We start from the raw sequence: 23,650 nt of genomic DNA on the forward strand, positions 1-23,650 counted from the left end.
GCTCAGATGCACTGAGAAAAAGTGCATAGGTTGTCTTTACCTTTCAAGAAATTTTATATTTGATAAGACCTAAAAAAATATGTTTTATGTATTTGTTTTAGTTTAATTAAACTACTTGCTTCAGATCAAAGTGCAATTTCGTGTCTGTTCTGTTCCTGAAAATGGGCAGAAGATTCCCAGTATGTATATTTCATGTGTTTTTGAGCAAGATGAAAAAATAAGGATTTTTTTTTTTTAAATGTCCTGTTATGTTGGGATTTACAAGAGATTTTGTGATGCTAAGTTTTGGAGTCTGTGTTTGTGAATGAGCTAATGGGAATGAAGGCCACCATTACCTCTGCTTTAAACAAAGAGAAAATACTGAATACAAATATAGCTATAAAATCATGACGCCAATTTGTAGGCTAACTCAGAAGGCTAATTCACCATTACCGGTAGTTCCTTTGGGAACCTCATATGGGTTTTTAGAATAGTGCTTTTCTTTTATGAGTAAAATAAGGTTTGTGGTTAATAAGACTTTAAGAGACTTTCATATTTTGTTCTACAACATAAATCACATTCAGTCGTATCCTAGTTATTAGAATTCAGAAGCTGCAGTGTTTATTAAAACCGAAAGTTGCTATACAAAACCACAGTGGTTGCCCTACTCATCAAGCATCATGTCATTTATAGAACAAAACACATAGCCTAGGACAAAAAGTCTCTTCGGGCAATACTGCATACTTTATTTAACTCATCACAAACTCATTATCTCACAAATGCAAATTCTGCAGGTTTTAGAAGCTCAATATGGTAAACAGTCTCTTCTTGTGCACTTCCACCAATATTCACTACGTATGCCTGCCTTTGTGGTTGTTAAAATGAATTATGAGCATGAGAATGTGCACAAATTTTGGTAGCTAGTAGGCTTAAACTGCAGGAGATTGATTTGGGAAGACCATTTTTTTAATTTATTTATTTATTAATTTTTTTTATTGTGACTTCTTACTGCTGATAAAATCACACAGTCACACACACACATTTTTTTTAATAATAAATAAATACATCCTTAAAAATAATACAAGTTTATTCAAAGAACACAAAGTGACATGTACAATGCATGATTACATGATAAAAAATAAAATATTTTTAATACCTTTGATACTTTGTTTAAATGTATCATTATTAGAATTATTATTATGGCTATTATTATTATTATTCCCAGCTGATGCAAAAAAATCAGTTTAGTGATTATGAGAGTAATATATTGGCAGGCGGGGGCTGATAGGGGAGTGGCGATGGGTGCTCGGGGAGTGGTCGCAATGAGTCCCACTGTCTCCCATACTCCTCCATCACAGCTTTATGTTGGCTGAAGTAAACAGAAGAACATTGGCTGTCCAGAGTCCCTCAAGCGCTGTAATGAATATGTAAACATCGCTTCCCAAGTTTCTTGGACTAACGCTGCAATCGGACAGTATCATTCATGTGTCTGGAGGGCTTTATTTCATTTAATTAGCCAAGCTTTGAGAAGCTAAAGTGTCTTCAGATCTCAAACTGACCGGCAGCGCCTAATTTAAACCGTAAAGTGTGGATTGATGGAGGCGTCTTTGAAACACGGAGAGCGGGAACAACCTTGTGTTTAAATCATTCAGCAGCTGAGCTTGCCTGTGAGCGTGTTTTTGAACGGAAAACATTATAGCGGAGTTGCTGTTTGCCGGCTTTCTTTGTGTTACTCTTCTCCAAGCATGCCTGAACCTCGCAGCGCAGGAGGAGTTTGAACATCGCCAAACCTTTCACAACATCCAAAAACTATGGCCAGCGATCACTGCTTATAGAAGAGGATTACCAAAACTCCGTATAAAACCACCTTTTTACCTTTTCTCTGTCCCCTTGAGCTGCATTAAACCTGCGTTGTTCACCGCTTCCCTCTCGTTCACTGCGCCTGGATTGTTGAAGGACAAGTGAGAGAAAAATTGCGCCCTTTTCGTAGAGCAGCGCTTCGCCGAGAGGAAACATGGATGTATTTTATCCGTCTGCCGGAGGGAATTCTATTCCTGGAGACCCACAGAACCTGGATTTTTCCCACTGCTTGGGATACTACAACTATAATAAGGTGAGAGACTCAGTTTGAATCCCTGAGCTGATGTTTCCAAACTAGGAGCACAAAGTTGATTCCCTCTTTGGTTCAGTAGATTTGAATTTGGGACTTTTTTTGCGACCACATACTTGTTTTCAACCAGTTTAAATTATTTATGGTAACTTTGGAGAGGTTTATTGGAAGGGTCGTGATGTTTTCAGTGATTTAACTTTGTAAAGAGTTAGTCAGAGCAGGTGGAAGAGCTACTGCCAAAACACGCTCAGATGTGGCAAGCCAGCATAACATTTATTCTTTAAGACTAAATAGGTTTTTGTTACTAGTACTTATTTTAAATAACTAAAAAGTAATCTGAAAGTGATTAACACTATTTTCACTGATAACTATTCTACTCATTAGATACTGATTTTTACTTCTTTGATACTTGATAATAAGTAACTATTCCGTTGCTTCTAGTAACAAATTGCAAATGAATGTCTCATTAGTGTGTTTTAATTGTTGTTGGTACTTATATCAGTTTTACCCATAATTGTGTATTAGAAACTAGTACCTGTTTGTGAAATGTAAAAAACATTATGAAAACTTAGTCATTAACCCACCACCCCTCCCTCCCGCATTTGATATATAATAACTTGTCGGTAGGTCTGCATCATATTTAAATTCAAAATCTTACTATTATCGGAATGCATTTTAGTGTCTATTCAGTGTCTGTTAAGAAAACTGTAATGATTAATAGCAAAGGAGGATAGTGAAATTCATAAAAATATTAGTCATTAGTATATTACCAGTTATATGAAAATAGCTATCAAGATATTGTTTTAATGGCTTGCCATACTCTGATCTCTTTCTGTCCTCAGTTTCTGAGTCCTTTTATTTTCATTAAACAGCATTGAGTCCATCTGTGATAATTTTTAGAGAGAGTTCACCGAAGAGTCAGCCCCACTCTTCCTTGTGCCATGTCGACTGTAAGTTACTTCCAGAGCCCAATAGGTCTATAGATTTAGTAATGATTCTACAGAAGAGGGATACATGCCTTCAGCAGTTAAAGAAGACTTTCAGACAAAAGGCTGTCAGTGTTACAGGACAATGCATAAATTGTGCTGCCTTACAGACTCTGCTTAGTATGACAGGAATGTTTTCTTGTGCTCCCGGGGGAACACTTCTGTGATTTCACAATTGTAGTCCTCTCAGCAAATTTTGCTTATTAATTCACAGAACTATAAAATCTCATGTCACAGTGTTTTAGCCTGGCAGGTGTTCTCTGTGTTAGAGGGGCTTGACTTTGTTTATGCAGCTCTGTCATCAGACACTACATTATTTTGGTCCTATTGATAAATGGTGATGGAATTGGAAGTACAGCTATATGTTACATGACCCCCCCCCCCCTATTATTCTGTATTCCAACTTAATTATGTTCTGTGTAGTTACTATATTCTATAGTTTGCATGTTAAGCACAGTTTTGTTTTAAGTGTGATCTTTGTCTTTTTTAAGGTTTGAGACAAAGCAGAGTTGCCTGCTCTTCAGCATTTACCACCTGCCAACATAATTATATAATTTTTGACAAACCTAAAACATATTCAAGAGAAATCCCTTCTGTTCCTAACATAACTTCCTGCCTTTTTAAGTAGCCTATATTATGTACAAAGTTGACAAGGCCCTGGATCAGAATGTACAACACTAGAACCAAAATTACCTTATTTACAGTATTAGCCATCAGTGACAGTGTCTAGATGTTTTTAGACACTGTCCAGTTGTAATTACGTTCCCACAGCATACTATCATTGCTTTCATGCATCATCACATCTTTCTTAATATCTAAAAAGTGGCAGATGAGAAAAGAAAAGAGACATGATTCTGTAGTCCTCTCCACCCAGAATGATCGTAATGCAGGTTCAGGTGTATCCAAAATATATATATATATATATCTGAACAGTTTGTAACATTGAAACTGAAACCACAGGCTTAGGAAAGGTCAGCGATCACAACCGATTTGCAAACAGCCAAAAAATAGGTGTGTCCAGTTGACCGTTTTAATAAATGAATCATTTTAGTGCAGTAACAGATCCATGTTGGGCTGTAAGTTTTTAAACTGAACTTTAGGGTATCCAGTTAAAGGCCTGTACCCTTGAGCTATAAGGGGTCTTGATATGTGTCTGCAGCCACATTGCATGCAGTGGATTCTGGGTAATGAGTGGTTTGTGCAGGAGCATTGGGTTTATGAAGCAGACACATGTGGTAGCAGTCAGTGAAATTTACTAGAAAAGTGTTCCTGATGGCTTAAATAAACCAGTGCCTACATTTGCAGAATGCAATGTGATTTTATTTTTGGCTTTTTTGTAGTTTAAAGTTTTGTGGAATTTTGAATGACACATTTATATGCTGTTTCTGTTCTGTGTTTGGTCCCATTTTGGTTTGTATCGATCAACTGTACTTAAATATCAAAAACAGATCTGTCACACTGAACTGAACTCTGTGCTCACTTTGTAATTTAGTGAGTTAGTGGTTGTATTTATGTAATTTCAGGTACAAGTAATTTGCATTTTAGGTGAACTGTATTTACTCTGATCATTTACAGATGAGTAATAGTGTAATAGAAGGAGTCTTTTTATTATGCAAAGGCATTACGTTTGACTGATAATTTTCACTGAAATCATTCAAGGCTGTTGCAAAGGAGATAGTATAATGATTACATGGATAATGAGACCGCACATTTTGGCAGGGAATGTCCGTCTTTCGTTTGGTGGTTGTCAGCATTCCTAACCCTATTCACTCTCTCTTTCTCTCTCTATCCCCCCCTCTCATGAAAAGCATCATTCAGTTATGCAAGAGATGGACGATTGTCCTGGAAATGGTTGTTTATATGCATTTTGAATTGATATAAACAAATCACTTTAGAACTGCTGCGAAGTTTCGCACTCTAATTCACTCATCGTTTAAATGTAAAAGATGCATGTATGCTGTGCAAATTATACAACAAAACAAAACAAAACCATAAAAGGTTCATACAGTCAACATTGTGGATTTTTATTATACAAACTCCCTGCAGGGACTGACAAATTGTGTGGGTTTGGTCAGACTGTTTATTGTACAAATCTATGATTGTTTTGACATATTAACTTATTGCAATTTCAAATGACATTTACTTTCCTTTGATAGCCAATCTATCAGTGCCTACTCATAATTATCTGTCATAACAATTTCTCCAATAACTCTCAGAAATGCATACTGTACATTTCTTTTATCTGTCAGTATAAAATCAGTGAAGAGATCACATATTGAAAGACAAGTACAGAATGAAAGCAATTTAGATAAATGCATATTTGCAGGAGCTGAGATTATTATAAGGAAATACTAATGTTGACTTGAAATAATATATAGTGAAATGTTACTATATATATATTATATTATAACTATATATCTTAAGTAACATATTGAGTAATACTCTTAATAAAGACAGAAATGTTTCCCACATGAGTGAAGGAAATCACTTTTACACAAACTGTTTGCAGGTGCTGGCACTGATCTGATTTTCCAGGATAGGCTATGTGAAAATACAACCTCATATAGCAGACTGTATGAACTTTATCCTTAAATAGCATTGATGCTGTTTCCTGGTCCTGTGCTGGAAAACAAAGCTTAGAGGAAATGCAGTGACAGCAGATAGAGATAGCAAACAATATTGTTGACTATTCAAGTGCATGTATTCACTTGTTAAGTCCAACAAAGAGACTCTCATCCCCCAGGTTTATAGCTTTTAAATTCAGGCCCAGTGCTGATCCATACAGCAAGGGTTAAATTACACCTTCATACATCCAAACCTGTTTACAGTGATACAAAGAATGTACACAGCAGGTGTCATTACACACATGGACAGGCAGCAGTATAGATCTTGTTTATGAGTTTTAATCAATGTAACAAAATCCCCCTCTTTAGGGAAAGTGGATATGTGTGTTTGTAAAGATTCTTGTTGCAGATTCTTTCTGAATGGATGGTTTTTGTCAGATGTTGCTTAGTGTCAGAAATAAGATAATAAAAATCCCTTTGTTTAATTGAAAGTATAATTGTTGATGAAAGATCATGAAGATATTTTGAAGAAACTTTCAACTGTTTTTGTAACAAAAAAATTAATTTCTTTCAAGATAAATGGAATGACACAAGGGTGAGTAAATGATGACAGAATTGTTATTTTTCAGTGAACTATCCCTTTAAGCTGATTGACAGCTGAAGAACGCTGCAAATTATATAGTTTTGCTTGCCATCTCCATTGAAACAACATAGCATTTTGAGAGCAGAAGCAGATGGAAGTGTGCCGTGTGTCTGAAATGTTTCTCATTTCTTTTGCCAGGAATACTGATGTATTTATTGAAAGTGGAAAGCTTTAATCAGAATATGAGTTCACCAGTATTATGTCCTAAAATGGCAGACAGATGCGAAGGTTGTCATTTGGACTTGTGGTGTTTGTGGCAGGGTACACGTAATCTTCTACTTAATGTTCAGATCTTGTACTGACACTCAACAAAAGAGCACTCCAATCACATTGTGTTCCCTTCATTTGTGTCTTTGCAGAAGTACTGATTTCTAATTTTCTATTTTTTTTCCTTATTGGTTCTGATTTCTGGTTCTTTTTTATTGAACCATTTCTTTAAGGGAACTTAGACTTTCTTAGATGTAAGACGATCTTTTTTTCCCCTTCATCTCAAGAAATATCTGCATCCACACGAAACCATGAAACCGACACAAAATGATGTAGTATACATGCCAGACCAGTATGTGGCACTGTAATTCTGCCACAGAGAAACAATAATAACGGAGAAGAAGACTTGGACTTTACGCATAAACACGTCTCTGTGTGGACGGGGCCTTAATGTGAAAAGTCACTTGATGGTACTAGTCGCATATGGCCACGCAGTGTAACTTTCATAGTGCATCTCGTTCTGTGCATGGAAAGTATCATCATTTGGTATCAGCAATGTAATTAACTTGAGTCCTTCACAGTTAACTGTAATCAATGGCCATCTCAGAATCAGATGCATCGGTGATTGATGGAAGAAAGGTAACCATGCCAGTACAAGCCCCATGCAGGCTCACGAGCTCATTTCCACTAACCCCTATCAGCAGACTCTTTAATAGTGGCTATGATTGATTTAGTAGCTGGCTGATATGATGTTATGTGCCTTGGCAAATATTTAAATTTGTAGCTGCCTGACACACACCATTAGCCAGGCCGGATCATGCTCTATGAATCATCTCTTTAATCCTCTACATGCTGCTTCCTGTAAATGCTCTTCATCTCATTATTACCTGTGTGCCTCATCTTGTTGCTATATGTCGACTTCTGAGTTAACTGATGCTGTAAACATCTGTTTTTGCTTCTAACTGAAGTGAGACGTTTCTGAATGTGTTTGATGAAATAAAGTAAAATAATAAATGAGTGAAACCTGATGAACTCACATATTACTCTATGTGTGTGTAACTGTGTGCATATTTAGATTGTGAGAGAAAAGGAAGGTGAGACCGAAAAAGAAAGAAATCATTGATCCCGAGCTGCTGAAAACTGTCACCAAATCTTCCCCTTAGATTGTGTTGAACAAAGGTTTGATGGCTCCTCTTCAAGACAGGAATGTGCCCCATGCTAAGGGCACAGCGCATCTGACAACACATTGTGCTGATGCCAGTCAGCTATGTGGAGAGGGTTTAGCATGTCCTCTTTCTTTTGTTAAGAGCCCAGCTGAAATTCTGATTCTCATCCTGTTCCAAAATACTTCCCAAACCTTATTGTTACAAAACAAAGGGTGCCAATCTGGAATGCTGATCACACAGAAGATATTCCAGTTATGACAATGGCTTCTGATAAGAGAGAAGGGAAACTTTTCCATACGTTGTTTTAGTTTGATGGGGTCACCAAACATCACTGTCACGATGAGCAAGGCAAGCCTTTGAAAGTATTGCTACATTTTTCCACTTCTTTTGGGGCTGTATGTGTGGAAGTCTTATTTAATGGTCACATTGTTGTGTTATTTATACAGAGCTGTTGATTGACATTTTGCATATTGCATGCTTATGCATGTACTTTTCTAAACTGCTGAGTTAAGTCACAATGACATAGAGGTAGCAGCAGTTCTTTTCTTCTGTATTATGAAGTATATGAGAGTGAAGCGAAAATAAATTTGTAAGTTCTATTAATAGGTTGCTGATTGAATTGAGGCAGATCTCAATGCAATAGATTGTAAAAAAAAAAGGGGCGGAGTTTAAGCAGACTAAATGATTGGAGAATTCCTGTTTATGTAATTTCACAAGAGGTTCGAGTTATGATACTTTATTTAAATTATTAGGTCAAAATTATGCATGGAGAGAAAAAAAAATCAATAACATGCATTTATAAACTAGAAGTAAATCATGTTGACTTATATATCCAGTGACAAATAAGAAATTCATGAAACTGCTGTGTGATGTGACACAATCTCAGCCAATAAGGCAAGGGGCAAGGCAAGGCAATTTATTTCTAAAGCACAATTAAAAACAAGTTGACCAATGTGCTGTACAGATTATAAAAAACATAAGCAAACAACATATACACAAAATAATAAATAATAATAAAAAAAATTCACAAATAACAACATTTCACTGAATAGCATTTTGCAAAAAAGCCTGGGAATTTTTAAAAGGGACTTAAATGACACCAGTGTGGTGGCAGTTCTTATGTGTAAAGGCAAACTATTCCAAAGCCTTGGGGCCACTACTGCAAAAGCACGGTCCCCCCACTGTTTGCGTCTCGACCTAGGAACAATCAAAAGCTTCTGGTCAGAAGACCTAAGAGATCTTGATGGAGTGTACGGTTGCAACAGATCTGAACTGTTTAAAGATTTAAAAACAAATAGCAAGATTTTAAAATCAATTTTGTAATTGCATCCAATGCAAAGATGACAAAATGGGAGTGATATGGTCCCGTTTCCGAGAACCAGATAACAACCTTGCCACGGCATTTTGGACAAGCTGTAGTCGTGAAAGGGTGGACTTACTAATACAGGGAATTACAGTAGTCCAAACGGGAAGACACAAAAGCATGCATCACTCTTTCAAAATCACAAAAGGATAAAAACGGTTTAATCTTTGCCAGTGTTCTTAGTTGAAAAAACCCAGATCGAACAACACCATTGATCTGCTCGTCAAATTTCAAGGCATCATCAACAAGATGTTTAATGTATTCTTATCTTGAATTTAGACCAATGAGATGATGAGCTGTCGTTCATCATGATTGTGATAGTTTAGACAAAAACTCTGATTCACTTGTAATAGCTTTTATTTCTTGTCTTTGAATAGCGTTGAGTTAGGGGACACAAACACTGTATGAGAGAACATCTGTCTGAATTTATATTAAGCTTTATAGAGCCCTTCAAGTGAACTGTTTCTGAGATTATAATTGCACTAATGATTGCTCTCATTTCTTTTTATTTTTTTATGCATCATTAAGGCTAGAAGGAAGTACAGACTATTTAAAGAACAGTCTGGAAAGTGTATGTTCATGGCCTTACAAAGTATATTTGGTCTCTCAAAGCTCTCATAAGCTTTGTCCTGCTTCTCTGAAGTTATCCACCTCTCAGGCTTATTGCGGGGATATTTTCAGTGACCTAAAATGGCTTATGCTCTGAATCAAGCATTTTCTAAAGATCCATAAGTGTGCAGTACACTTTTTTATGCTTATAATAGCTACTTTTATTCTTCAAAAATTGCTGTAAGACCACTATCTTATCTAAAAACCACTCAGTAGTCTCAGCATTTAATCAATTTGAGCTCTTCTAATAGACTAAAACTCTTTTGATTGTTAGTTCGTAGTTAGAGTAACATGAGTCTCTAGCCTATTCAGTCATTTGTGAAAAATAGGTACAGTGTCAGTTATTCATTTGTTGAAGACTTATTCGTTTTTTTTTATTAAACTCCATTTTTTGATATCCTGTCACAGAAGTGACTAGTGACGTAAAAAGTGGAAGAGAGGAGGGAGGACCTCATTATTGTAACTGAAGAATGATGCCTCAGATACCACGTGTCAGATGATCATATAAAATCATAGTACAGTGCTTCTGTTAGTCCTTTTTCAGGTTGTGCCACACATACCCACAATGCCCTGCGGCTTCAAGTTGTCCTGTATGAACTGACAAAGGCAGCAGGTGTGCAAATACTAGTAAGGCCAACTGAGCAAAGAGTTCAGATACTGAGGGTAAACAAAAGACTCATTTGAATGAGCAAACAAAACACATATTGAAATGACTTGTATGAGTAACAACATTCATATAGAAGGCTACCTTCAGTGCGGTTACATTAGCAGTCTTTCTTTCTTGCTTTTCTGCCCTTTCTTGCTTTCTTTTTTTTCTCTTTCTTTCTCTCAACATTAAATTCAGTTGGATTTTAAAACCAGTGAGGTGACTGTATACAGCTGGAGACGGTGTTATGGAAATTAGGGACCAAATGTATATTTGCTATTAGCTTAAAAAAGGGCATCGGTTACTGACAGTACGGGTAACTCTTGCTTTTCCACAAGGTATCTGGGTACCTTTTAAATATCGTCAAATCCAGTTCTTCTTTTCAAATTGAAAGGCTGCCATCTCCCTTGCACTCTCAAGATTTTAATTGGATCCTTTTATAAAGGTGCATTAGACTGATAAGAAAAAGAACCTTTGTTTTGCATGGAAATGTAATGTGTGTGTGTGTGTGTGTGTGTTAAATAAATCGTTGTGTACGTTTTAGCTCTACACTGCACTCCCTCTCTCTTTCCTCTTTTACGTGCTCTGTCATCCCTTTTTTGGAATGGATTTGGTTTGTCTTGTGTTTTCATTAGCACTTCACAAAAATCGGATTCTCAGCATGCTGATTCACGGCTGCTCCTTTGGACTCGTTTGCTTGCAGTTATTTTATTTGTCAAAGCGAAGAGGACCCACCATTGTCTCCCATGCCTGAGGCGGAACAGGAGCATGGTTTTGTTCTGTAGTGGCACATTGCTCCAAGGGTACTGATTTCCAAAGGCTGGCAGCTTGTGCTGACATGCTGACTCGTTTAAATTGTGCTTGACAGAACAACCCAGGGCAATTAATCATTTGAATAGCATGTGGAATGATGCTGTATCACAGACAGAGGAGACACGTTTGCTCTTCCTATCCGATTCACCAACCATGAAATTGTTATCATGCCCATGACAGCGTATTTTCCCTTGTAATATAAGTCTGCTCCATACAGAGGAGCTCCTCTTTTCATTAAGCCAGGGCAGTGGACATTCATATGCTGTCACTTGTATCGTAACACATTAAGACATATGTTTTCTGTTTGATGCTGGAGGAAGACAAGTTTCTGCCAGAGGGAAGAATGATGAAAAAGAAAGAAAGAAAAAGGGAAAAAGGTTTGACACTGTTTTTGGTTTTCATAGCCACCAACCATATGGTTTGCCTCACTGCTGAGCCAGCTGCTGATATTTATTTCATATGCATATTAAAACTGGAAAGTGGATGCTGGAAAGTGGATGCTTTGTAGATGGTTTCCAAATATTGTACAGTGATTCCTTCATTGCTGATGGGTCTTTTATAAGCCTCAGAGGAATCCTTGAGAGAAACACCAGTCTGTACTCTCTGCTAAAGTGTGATTGAATGTTGCATTTAGCCTCTAATAAAGTTCTATTGGAGACTTCAGCAGCTGGCTCCCATCTGGAGTTTGTGGAGAGGCTTTTACTGTGTGTGAGTGTGTTTGGGGGGTGAGGGGCTTTTATTTAAATATATTTAGGTAAGCATAAAAATGTACCACTTTTGACTTGGAAATTTAACATGAATACAGTGTAGTTAATATGGTACTATATGAAACGATTGCAAGGCTGAGTTGTGCCACAGAAGCTGGATGATTACAAGGAGGACCTTCACAGGGTTCAATGAATCTTGGGCATGGCGTTTGGTTGATACCAATGAAACCAAAGAACAAACAGTTGAGGTTTGCAATGGGTGCTAACATCCCAAAGTCTCTGGAAAAATGTGCCATCTGACAATGTGTTTTTTTTTGTGGCAGTTTGGAAATTACATGTCTGGTCAACTGTGCTAATAAAGTTAAAACTCTATCATGTTTGAATAACGTATCACTTAACAAAACCTACCAAATAGTGTTAAAAAAAAAGCAAACTTGAAATACAATTAATTAGCTGAAGCAACCATGTCATTTTATCTACCTTTTTCACGTGTGACTCACGTTTCACGAGACCGGAGCACTTTGCATCACAAGTGCAGTGCTGCACCAGGTGAGCTGAAGATCAAGGCTACGGTGTTAGAAGAGTCTTAAATGTGGTATTGGTTATGTGATGCAAATGTCAAAATGTTTTGAGTGTTGAGAGGTCTTAACATATGTATGAAAATATATATGAAAATAAGTCTTTATTTAAACTGAAATTATATAATCTACTCTAGGTAATCATAATTTATGTAAAAAGTTTGGCGTTTACTGGCACTAAGTATGTTTTTGGAGTTATGCAAAGATGTAGGTACTGGCATGTTTTCGCATTGATCCTAGTTTTGGTATGTATATGATTGAATGATTGATGTATGATTGAATACTGAAATAAAGATGAATGTGATCTAATTTCAAACATGGATGCTCACTTCTGTTATCAGTGTACAGATGCAATTGTGCTAAGTGTTGCTTTTTTTTAGATGCAAATACAAGGAAATGAAGCCTTAAGCGCTACAAAAATTGGTTCAACAGGATGATACACATCACTTTTACTTATCACTTAAGTACTTTGATTATTTTAATACATTTAATCTCCTGTCATACCCTCCTGACATATCTTTAGCATGAATCCTTTGTTCTAGAACCTCAACCTGTTATTGCTCATCTCTGTCCCTTTCTCTCTCTTCATTAGTTGATATAATGCAGCGTTGTAAAACATATATTATAATGAGTGGAACCAAAAGGTTACAGCAGAATTTAAAAGCTAATAAAAATGTTTGAAGAGCAGGTCATATGTTTTTTTTTTTTAAATATCTAATTTGCAGTTAATAACATTGCTATTCTTAAATAAAAAACAATCTGCAGTTTTTTCTCAAAAAAGTGCATGATAAATACAGATGTTGTCTCTCAATAGAGAGAGTCGACTCAGAATCGCCTTAACGAGTCGTCATATTTTCAAATCTTTTCCAGTTGTCACTGGGTAACACATTTGTATAATCCCCGCCTGCCCGCGAAATATGAACAGAGTTGAGCAGCGCTGTGTTCAAGCATACCACAGAAATACAATTCAAACCTTTTGTTGTTGTCATTTTATCAAGGACTACTTCTCTAATCTTGGTTTTTATCTTTGTTGGCTTCTAATCTTAATTTGGACTAACAAGCTCTCTGAACCACAACCTGTGAGTATGATTGATACATTATGTGTACATTTTCAACTGAGTGCTCAAAATATCAAGTTTTTGTGCTAATATGTGATTTATAGTGCAGCTTTAGGTTTCCAGGTAAAACATATTACTGTCTTACTGAAGCAGTTCTGATTATTTGCTGTGAACCCACTATTTCCGAAGAATGCATTGATGAATGTAGACTGACGTTGTTTGAATTACTTTGTTTAATAATAAAAATTTAGTGTAGGGCACAGACTTTATAATCATAGTGAATTTGTTGTTTAATTTGCTGCACCGGCAGTTATAGGGTTAATGCGGGAGAGACGAGCGAGTTGGTTAAGGCTGCTGCGCCTGTGATAGAGCTGTTCTGCATTCTGATTAAAAGTTATGACAGATCGTCTTTTGTCTGTTGTTCTTCAAACATTATAGTGGACATATTTTGTTTTACAAACTGTATTGTTTCATCAGTTAGTCACGTTCGCACTCAGCTAACGTACCCATCATTATTGTTCTAAGTGTTCACTGTTTAGCAGCAAAACTTTAGCTGTGGGCACGATTTGCTTGCATAAGCGTTTTTGTATTTTATGTCATTATTATAAGAATGGATTGGAGCACTCTATTGTTGTTTTATGTAAAGGTGCTTTGTCAATGATAGCACTTGATAACTGGCTCACAACAGGCTTGGCCAGCTGACCAATCAGAGCAGAGTAGGCTTATGGAGGTTTGCTCTGCACTTGCTTGGAACAAATCATTTCAATTAATTGGCAAATTACTCTTAATATTAAATGTATATTCTGAGAAAATTACAATGTTTTCTGACCTTAGATGCATTTACACCTGTTGTAGGGGACTCCAACACAATATTAGGACACTTTAAAATACCATATGACCTGCTCTTTAAAAATAGTCCAAACAGACTGCTTTGTTCATTGTTTAGGAAAAAACTCTGTGGCCCTGCATCAATAAGAATTCCAGTGTAAGGATTCCTGTGTATTATTTTAGACCATTTTCAATATAATCAGCTGATGAATTACAGCGTTAAGCATTTCACTTAAATTTCAAATCTTTGCTAAACTTCCACAAGTACAAATGACATTGAAAAAATGGTTGGCTTTTAGTAGCTCTTCACCATATAGAACTATTTGCCAGCTTGGGGTGCATCACAGCATAATAACTCATTTATAAGAATGTATTAAACTCATCAACCATTTTATTGACAATTGCAAACTTACTTTTGCTTTTATTGACCTTTGAAGCTTATTGGAACTGATCGTAGTTCACATTCACAAGTGTTCCTCCCTAGCAGTGCATGCATTCCTCAGTAAATGGAGATGGATAATCTTTGCAAATAATGTGTCACTTTAAACTTTTAATGATTCAACATAGAAGCCAATGGCATGAGTTTGAGGCGGAACTGACAGTTTATTTAATCAAAGGCAGGTGGGTGAAGGGTTTGAAGAAACCTAGTTGTACAGAAATTAAACACTTCACCTTTAATAAACGTAATTTCTGCTTCAGTGCGTGACTTTGTGTGTTTTATATGAACATACAGTCAGTAGCAGTCACAAGATGTTACTGCAATGTTAGCATCGGTTCACTTGGACCACTGGACAGTGCGCCATGGAGTCTTTCTTACACTCTGTAAAACCCCCAATTGTATGAGAGCATTCATCTCCTCATGCTCCTCTGAGCCACATGTCAGAGCCCCAGAGACTGGAATCTCCAAAGCTCTGTTTACACATGGGCTCAATACACTCCTGAGCTCAACTACCCTCACCAAGCACTGCCATGTAAAAGAAGGCCATGATCGCTACTAAATAAGTGTTGGGGTGGACTCCAAGCTGTTTGACGTGCCCTGGTTTGAATAGTCATTTTGTTCTGTGCCAGTAGTGAGAGAGTGAATTGTTATCAGTGTAATCTTTGTGGGTTGAGCATATAAACAATGTCTTTTCAGTACAGAAACATTCTGTGTAAATGACAGGCAGTGTTGTGTTCATATAGGGATCTGATTCAGCTATATAGGTTTTCACTGCCTTGGCATGTGAGACCTCTGTGTTTAACATCTTTGTTCTCAATATCGTGGTCCTGTAGGATACAATCTACTTGTATGGCATTCCTCGAAAAGATGGCTAAGCTATCTTCTCTTTATTCGAGAGAGAGCTAGAGAGTGTCTGGCCCCTGTCTAACTGAGGCTAAAGGGCTTCAGAGGAGAGCTGTGATATTTGAAGTAATTCACAAGTGCATGTGTTCGCACATTAGTGGGATGCAGTTGGACAGCCACAAGGTTGAGAGCTAATTACAGCATTTAAAGCCTATCAGTTCCATGTGATTGCTGCTTGTGCTGGGTAAACGGCTTTTATTTGGTATGCCGTGGAAATTCCCCCTCACAGCGAGGGCTCTGTAGCAGCAAATTATTTTCATCTTAATTGCATGTAGGTGGAGACATGAAATAACGGGGCATATTTGTGTTCAATCTGCTGTGTTTTCATTACATTGTGGAGGAAAACATTGTTAGCGGGAGTTAATTAACAAATATGAGTAATTGCTCTATGCTCATATTTATCACTATTTTTCGCAACAGGCAGGCCTAAAGTGCTACATAAATCAAAGTGCTTTTCTTTGCCAAAGTAAAGCCCTTGGGAGGTACCTTAGAGCTTAATTAGAATCTAGAAGGATTTTGTTTTAAGTGTGAGGTGAGCAAGCACTTGAATAACAATGATAAATTAGGCCCCAGAGCATTGCCTGTATGTTTTGGACCGCGTGTGCAATGTTATATTCTATTTCTATATAATTCATAAAGTGTGATGGCAGAGGCGCTGCTCCAGAAGTTCTGCCGGTCCTGTCGATTTGAAGCGAGAGATTAATGCAGTGATTGTTGTTACTGGCAGAAAAGTTTACTGAAATGATGCCAGAGTGTTCACTGCAGAATTTCCCAGATGGGATTACGTGGACTATTCAGATTTTACGAGGCCGTTTAGAATATTTTTATTTTCACCGAGAAATACGAAGCAATGCTTAATGTTGTGCTTCACTGTCAGTCATATTTGGCATCCAACATATTTGTGGTCAGCCAATAAAGTTTTTGACTCTTGATTGGAAATCACTGATTTCATCAGTTATTTTTTCAGGTTTTTTTTTTTTTACTATTTTTTTTGAACGTCATTATGCGGTTCATTTGTAAATAAACTTTTCATGCACACAAACCTTTTTATATGTGAAAAACAGCTTGATGAGATGTTAGATTCATAAATCAATTCAATCTTTTTTAATTCATCTAAAACTTTTCACAATAAATGTTGTTCAAGTTTACAAATAACTTGGACTGCACCAAACATAATGTTTCTTTAAAATTTTCAGCAGACCCCATCCTCCTGGGGCGGTCTCTGGATTAGGGCTGCAACTAATGATTACATTGATAATCGATTAATCTGTCGATTATTTTTACGATTAATCGATTAATCTATGTACTTATATTTTAGTTTTGCCCATTTTTTCATTCAACAGACTTTTTAGAGATTTTAACCATTTTGCATGGTCATATCCTCATCAAAAATATACCTGGAGTTTTGTTTTATTATGTGTTAGTAATCCTTTGTCGAACTCTTCTGCAATCAAAACACTGACCCATAGCAAATTTCACAAGGAGATTTCAAATAATGTTTTCACCATGGCACTCCTTAGGGCTCCTAAAGTAGTTTAACATCCCGAACAAAGATTATTAAGGAATCTTTCAGAAAATATTTTCACGAAGAATAAGAATAAAACAGAATAAATTTGCAGTACATCGCATTTTATTTTATTTTTTCCTGTAAACACACAACTTATACCTGGGAAACAGCTTTATAGCTTATGCTGTGAAATTGTAAAAAACACTTCGAATAAAGTGCCAATGGCATGAAACCTGAATTGAACTCACATTTTAAAGTAAAATCCATCAGAAGGTTGTCCAGAAAAAAAAAAATGACGCACACAAAAAACCTGCTGTGTGAAAAAGAGCAGTGAATAAAAAAAGTGCATTTTAAATACATTTACCTCTCTCATTCATAATTAGGCTGCAAGACTTAATTATGAACTGGTAAACAACAAACTGATCACAGAACGTGTTTGTAAATCTTTAAATGTTAACTGTTAAAAAGCAATGTTATTATCTTTTACGACTAAACATTTGAGAAGGGTCTGGCTGCAGACTTGCACTTGCACTCTCAGACTTGCACTCTCGGACACTTGCATTTCCGCTAGTGACATCACTTGCAGTCTTTATTTTTTTTATTTTGTTCTATTTATTGATAACTGTTTGTTTGAATCTCTCAACATTTTACAACAGTAGCCAGGTGGTAAAGACAAGAAAAAAAATAAATAAATTACAATGTCACTTGCAATCAACACAAATCGTGCATGTTGCCAATGGAGACAAGACGCTGTGGTGATGATTAAACGATTAAAACCAAATTAGTAGGCCTACTAATATAACGTACAGGGTCCTGCAAGAAAAAGACAAGACCGGCATATCCAGAACAGAAGAATATGAACGCAATGCACAAAGTCTTTCGTTAAGCGTTTACCTCCTGTAAAAAAAACAAACACTTAATATGGCATACTGCATTAAGATACATTAAGTTCAATTAAAAGACCAAATTCAAAATATAGTTATTATGTAATGTACTACAAGGCAAGCACATGGCTTTGAACACAGTGCGCAAACTTTGTCCTCCCATACAGCAAAACGCTTAATGTGGCCTAATAACAGACTAAGATGATAAAGACAATTCAGTAGGCCTAGCCTATATGTCTTGTTGTTGACTCAACATATATACAGACCAGCAAATATGAACGTGCATTATGAAATGCATTAAGTGATTTTAAAAGGATCAACTCCGTACAGTCAAGCAGACGAGTACAGAACGCAGTGCGTTAAATTGTGCATTAAACGTTTTCCTCTTATAGAAAATCATTATAAATATTATAAATAAAACACATAATGTAGCTTAATGGACAAAGACAGTGATTTAAACGAGTTGTAGACAGTTTATTCTATATGGAAAAATGCTTAACGCGAAACTTTGCGTCTTGCGTTTATTTTGGGCTCACCTGCTTGCCTGTACATATTTGTTGTGTATTTTAATAATGTAGAGAAGCATATTGAGTTTGGCCTTAATCATCTTAGTCCATTATGCCACATTTTGCGGTATGTGAGGAAAATACTATATACATATTCATTAAAATAATGAACTGTATATTTAATTTGATATTTTAATATCATCTTAATACATTAAGCCATGTTAAGTGTTTATGTTTTCTACGGGAAGAAAATGCTTAGCGAGAGACTTTGCGCAAGCGTTCATATTCTGCTGTTCTGGCCACGGATTTGCCAGTCTTGTCTTTTTCTTGCAGGACCCTGTACGTTATAGTACTAAATTAGGTTTAATCGTTTAATCACCACCACAGTGTCTTGTCTCCATTGGCAACACGCACGATCTGTGTTGATTGCAAGTGACGTCACAGGTAGCGGAGAGTGCAAGTAGCGATTGCATTATAATTTAGTTTCTTTTTTCTTGTCTTCGCCACCTGGCTACTGTTATAAAATGTTGGGAAATTCAAACAAAAAGTAATAAAAAAATTCAACAAAATAAAAAATAAAGACTGCAAGTGATGTCACTAGCGGAAGTGCAAGTGTCTGAGAGTGCAAGTCTGAGAGTGCAAGTTTGAGAGTGCAAGTGCAAGTCTGCAGCCAGACCCTCTTGGAACATTTGCTAACAATATTGTACTGAAGAATCTGCACAAATAAAAGTCTTAAACAGTTAAACAGTTCTGTAGTGCAGAGTTTACAGGTTACTCTTCTTTTTTGAAGGCTCAAAGTAAAGTACTCCCACACTTTGGATGACTTTGTTCGATTAGTTTTATCTTCCGCTTTCATCTTTTTCTTTCTCAAGCTTACTCCACTGCCGTCTGTCTCCACCATCTCGCTGAATGCAGACTCAGTTCGGGAAGCACGTGACATAAACCGAGGCCAGCTATTGGCTATTCGCTACTTCTCCTGCTGTAGTGGCTGAATAAAACCTGCGGTGGCTCATTACTGCCACACTTTGGTCACCGCAGATTTAAAATATGCACAAAATGACCCGCTTACGGCAAATAAAAGTTGTTTAGCAACTAATCGATGACTAAATTAGTTGTCAACTATTTTAATAATCGATTAAATCGATTAGTTGTTTCATCTCTACTCTGGATCCCTTTTTTAAAAAACCTGGACTAGCGACCGACCGGTCACCAGCATTGTAGAACACTCACAAAAAACACTACTTTCATCATTTAGCCATGGAAAGGAGTAGGGCTGCAACTAACGATTATTTTGATAACCGATTAATCTGTCGATTTTTTTTTTTTTTTTTTTACGATTAATCGATTAATCGGATTATGTCCTTATATTTTAGTTTTGCCCATTTTTTCCCCAAGTAAATTATTAATAAAGGGTCTTTATCATTCAGCATAGATTTTTAAGAGATTTTAACAATTTTTCATTGTCATATCCTCATCAAAAATATACCTGGAGTTTTGTTTTATTATGTGTTAGTAATCCTTTGTCGAACTCTTCTGCAATCAAAACACTGACCCATAGCAAATTTCACAAGGAGATTTCAAATAATGTTTTCACCATGGCAGTCCTTAGAGCTCCTAAAGTTGTTTAACGTCCCGAACAAAGCTTATTAAGGAATCTTTCAGAACATATTTTCATGAAGAAGAAGGATAAAACAGAAAAAAATTGCAGTACATTGCATTTTATTATTTACTGGGAAACAGCTTTATAGCTTATGCTGTGAAATTGTAAACAATCCTTCGGAAAAAAGTGAAACCTGAATGGAACTCACATTTGAAAGTAAAATCCATCAGAAAAAAAAATTGGACACACAAAAAAACTGCTGTGTGAAAAAGAGCAATGGATACTTAGAATAAAAGTGCATTTCAAATATATTTAAACATTTACCTCTCTCATTCAGTCATAATTAGGCTGCAAGACTGAATTATGAACTGGTAAACGACAAACTGATCACAGAACATGTTTGTAAATCTTTAAATGTTAACTGTTAAAAAGCAATGTTATTAGCTTTTACGACTAAACATTTGCAAACAACATTGTACTGGAGAATCTGCACAAATAAAAGTCTTAGGGGCCGTTCACATAATCGCGCTTAAAAACGCGTGGAAAACGCTAGGCGCGCCGCTCTCTCCTTCTTTCCAAATCGATCGGGCTCTTGCGCACCTGAGGCGTCTGCCTTTGCTAAGCAACCATGACGTGCTCTCTCCTTGAAAACGCGGAAATTTCAGCAAAGGATAAATGGATTTGCAGCTCTAAAAATCGCACCCGCGGTGCGCTTGCGGCTCTCTGAAAAGTTGAGATGTTTTTAACTCGATGCGGTCGCTTCCATTATGAGCGCGCATACCTACATTGGAAATAACGAACTTGAGCGCGCAAAAGACGCGATACGTGAACGGCCCCTTAAACAGTTCAGTAGTGCAGAGTTTACAGGTTACTCTTCTTTTTTGAATGCTTAAAGTAAAATACTCCCACATCCCGCTGAATGCTGCAGAGACGCTGTTCGGGAAGCACGTGACATAAAACGAAGCCAGCTATTGGCTATTCGCTACTTCTCCTGTTGTACTGGCTGAGTAAAACCTCCGGTGGCTCATTACTGCCACACTTTGGTCACCGCAGATTTGAAATATGCACGAAATGAGCCGCTTACGGCAAATAAAGTTATTTAGCAACTAATCGATGACTAAATTAGTTGACAACTATTTTAATAATCGATTTTAATCGATTAAATCGATTAGTTGTTTCAGCTCTAGAAAGGAGCGGCGTGCTTTCATGTGCACATACAGAGAGCATGTTACTGAATTGAAGGACTGTGTATTGCCACGTATTGCTAATTGAAGGCTTCTGCTGCACTACTGCAGCAGGCCTTGGAGGTGCACTGAATGTTGTCTGCAGATTTTTTTAAAATAGCACGCTGAGTGAAAAGACTTGTCTGACAGACACTTGTGCGATTTTTGATTACAGTCATACTGATACTCTGTGGCCATGCATATGGACTGCCTGTCTGTCTTGGCACCAGATTTAGCCATCTGGCCTCAATTATGCTTTAAACATGCTTTGTTGTACATGACAAGTCCACACTGACAGCGAGTCTGCCAGTGTTTAAACGTCATGCCTCTGGCTACAATTATACTCAATCAGTCACTCTGATTTTAATTGGAATGGTTGAGGATGAGTGGGAGATGGGAATGAAAATAAAACTGTCCTCATCTCTGCTGTGGTCAATTTGGAGGTTTTAAGTGTGGATATGCAGTACAAGAAGAAGCAAAGATGTTCCAACTGTTTGGAATTGGAATTTGTACTTCACAAATAAGAGTATCGTGCATTATCATTTTCAATCAAAAAGTTGTACATGTTTATTTCTACTAAGTCCCTCTAAAATTGTTTCAGGACTAATAATTGTAACGAGTCTTGTGATTGACTAGTCATGATCTGTCCTGAAAATCTGACGTCTGGGTTTGGGACCTTTCCGAAAACTATTGATCTCCTTTGTGTAAACTGATTAATTTATTATTATTTATTTGTTATCAATAACATCTCTTCATCACCCAAGAGAAAGTATAGAAGCAGTCTATCTCTCGTTTCCCATCCTCAGATGATGCATTCCATGTCAGATCTTTCCTCTGTCTCTTTGCTCTTAGGCTGAGATTAGCCGCTTGCCATTGTCTTCACCTGTCCTGCTGTTGCTGTAAATTGGCTAGCTGTGTTCTGTTTTGAGGTTACTGCTTTCAAAATATCCATGCTAACAGTGTTACAGGAGTACACAGAAGGCCCCAGAAGACCTCTTCAGATGCAGAGAAATGGGTCAAACACTGGCCTAATGAAGACAGATGGAGGTAGACAGTGTCTACATGTGCTGTGGAATGTTTTGTGTGCTTTGCCCAATCTGTTATTTTAGTGTAGCAGTTCTGCCGTTTGGCCTGTAACAGAGGTCAGGACTCAAATACAGGATCTGTTATTGACCCCCTTTTCAGACTTTTCACCGTAAAATGGGATAAAATTGCATGATGTTCTTGCAGTGAAAGACCATACATTTTCTGTCCCCAGTGCATAAAGGACAATGACATTTTGTCAGGGATTTTGTTATTTTTTTTTAAGCAATATGGTTGAATTATTTAAGTTTAGTATATGATTTTATCATAGGTTGTGTTTAAAAAGTTTTGATGAGGGCACATTTCTGTCGTGTGATTGACATGTACTTTGATTCCTCCATTTACTTTGTTGTTGTTGTTGTTGTTGTAGTGCCAGAATCACTCACAGGATGATTTCCACTGTCTCTTCTGTTCTCTTAAAACGTCTTTGTTGCTGAAGAGAAGTTCTCTCCATCCACACTGCATGAAACCCTTTTAACGATGTGGCACAGTTTCAGTAATTCTCTGTTTTATTTCAGTTTCTCTTTGATCTCTGTGCTGTCGCCCTTTCTTCAAGAGTAGAATAATTTTAGGGCATACATGTACCAATCCTTATAGCTCTTTTGTTCCTAGGCTCTCAGAGTGTCACCATAATGACCAGAAGTGAATAGAGAAGATTAGGAATTGTAATTTCTGTGCTACTGCCATCGCAATCTTAGCCCTCCTTTGAAAATGCAATGATAAAGATGACAGTTCAGGTGTAAACATTGCTTGATATGGGATGCCTATTGATTCACTTGAATGCCTCTAGTGGTTTGTTTTTTCAATTTTCTTTATATTATTTAGCATGAAGCCAGGAGCACTGTTTGGCTTTCATATGTGAGCAAGACCTCTCTTTCCATACAGCTGTGTGTGAACTAGGGCTGAAACGATTCCTCGAGTAACTCGATTACAAAAAATGATCAAGGCAAATTCTTCTGCCTTGAAGACTCTTTTCATTTATTTTAAATCTCACGTCAGGTTCTATTGCAATTTTTTTTTTTTTTATGTGACAAAACGCGTTTACGTCACCCACAAAGCGGAAGGAGACACAAGCGCTGCGTCCTACATCGCATACTGCAAGGAGTCAGCAGTGTTTTGATTTGAGGGTGCAGGCAAATGTAAAGAGAACGTCGTGACGTGTGTCGCGGAATCTAGTCATAAAAACGTATTTTACAGTTTAACGCGGAATGGCACGGAATTTGCCAAATTTTGAATGAATTAATCAAA

At 36.9% G+C, this 23,650-nt stretch overlaps 1 protein-coding gene across 1 annotated transcript in view; it reads left to right on the forward strand.

Moving 5' to 3' along the window:
- The first annotated feature begins 1,310 nt into the window (after positions 1–1,310).
- The window catches only part of LOC132106653 (TOX high mobility group box family member 3-like), a 48,354-nt gene continuing 26,014 nt past the window's right edge, over positions 1,311–23,650 (forward strand). The window contains exon 1 of the mRNA XM_059512557.1: positions 1,311–2,092. Within this exon, the coding sequence (XP_059368540.1) occupies positions 1,994–2,092 (99 nt within the window). The 5' untranslated portion in view covers positions 1,311–1,993. The remainder of the gene's footprint in view (positions 2,093–23,650) is intronic.

Source organism: Carassius carassius, chromosome 2 (assembly GCF_963082965.1).
Source record: "Carassius carassius chromosome 2, fCarCar2.1, whole genome shotgun sequence".
NCBI lineage: Eukaryota > Metazoa > Chordata > Actinopteri > Cypriniformes > Cyprinidae > Carassius > Carassius carassius.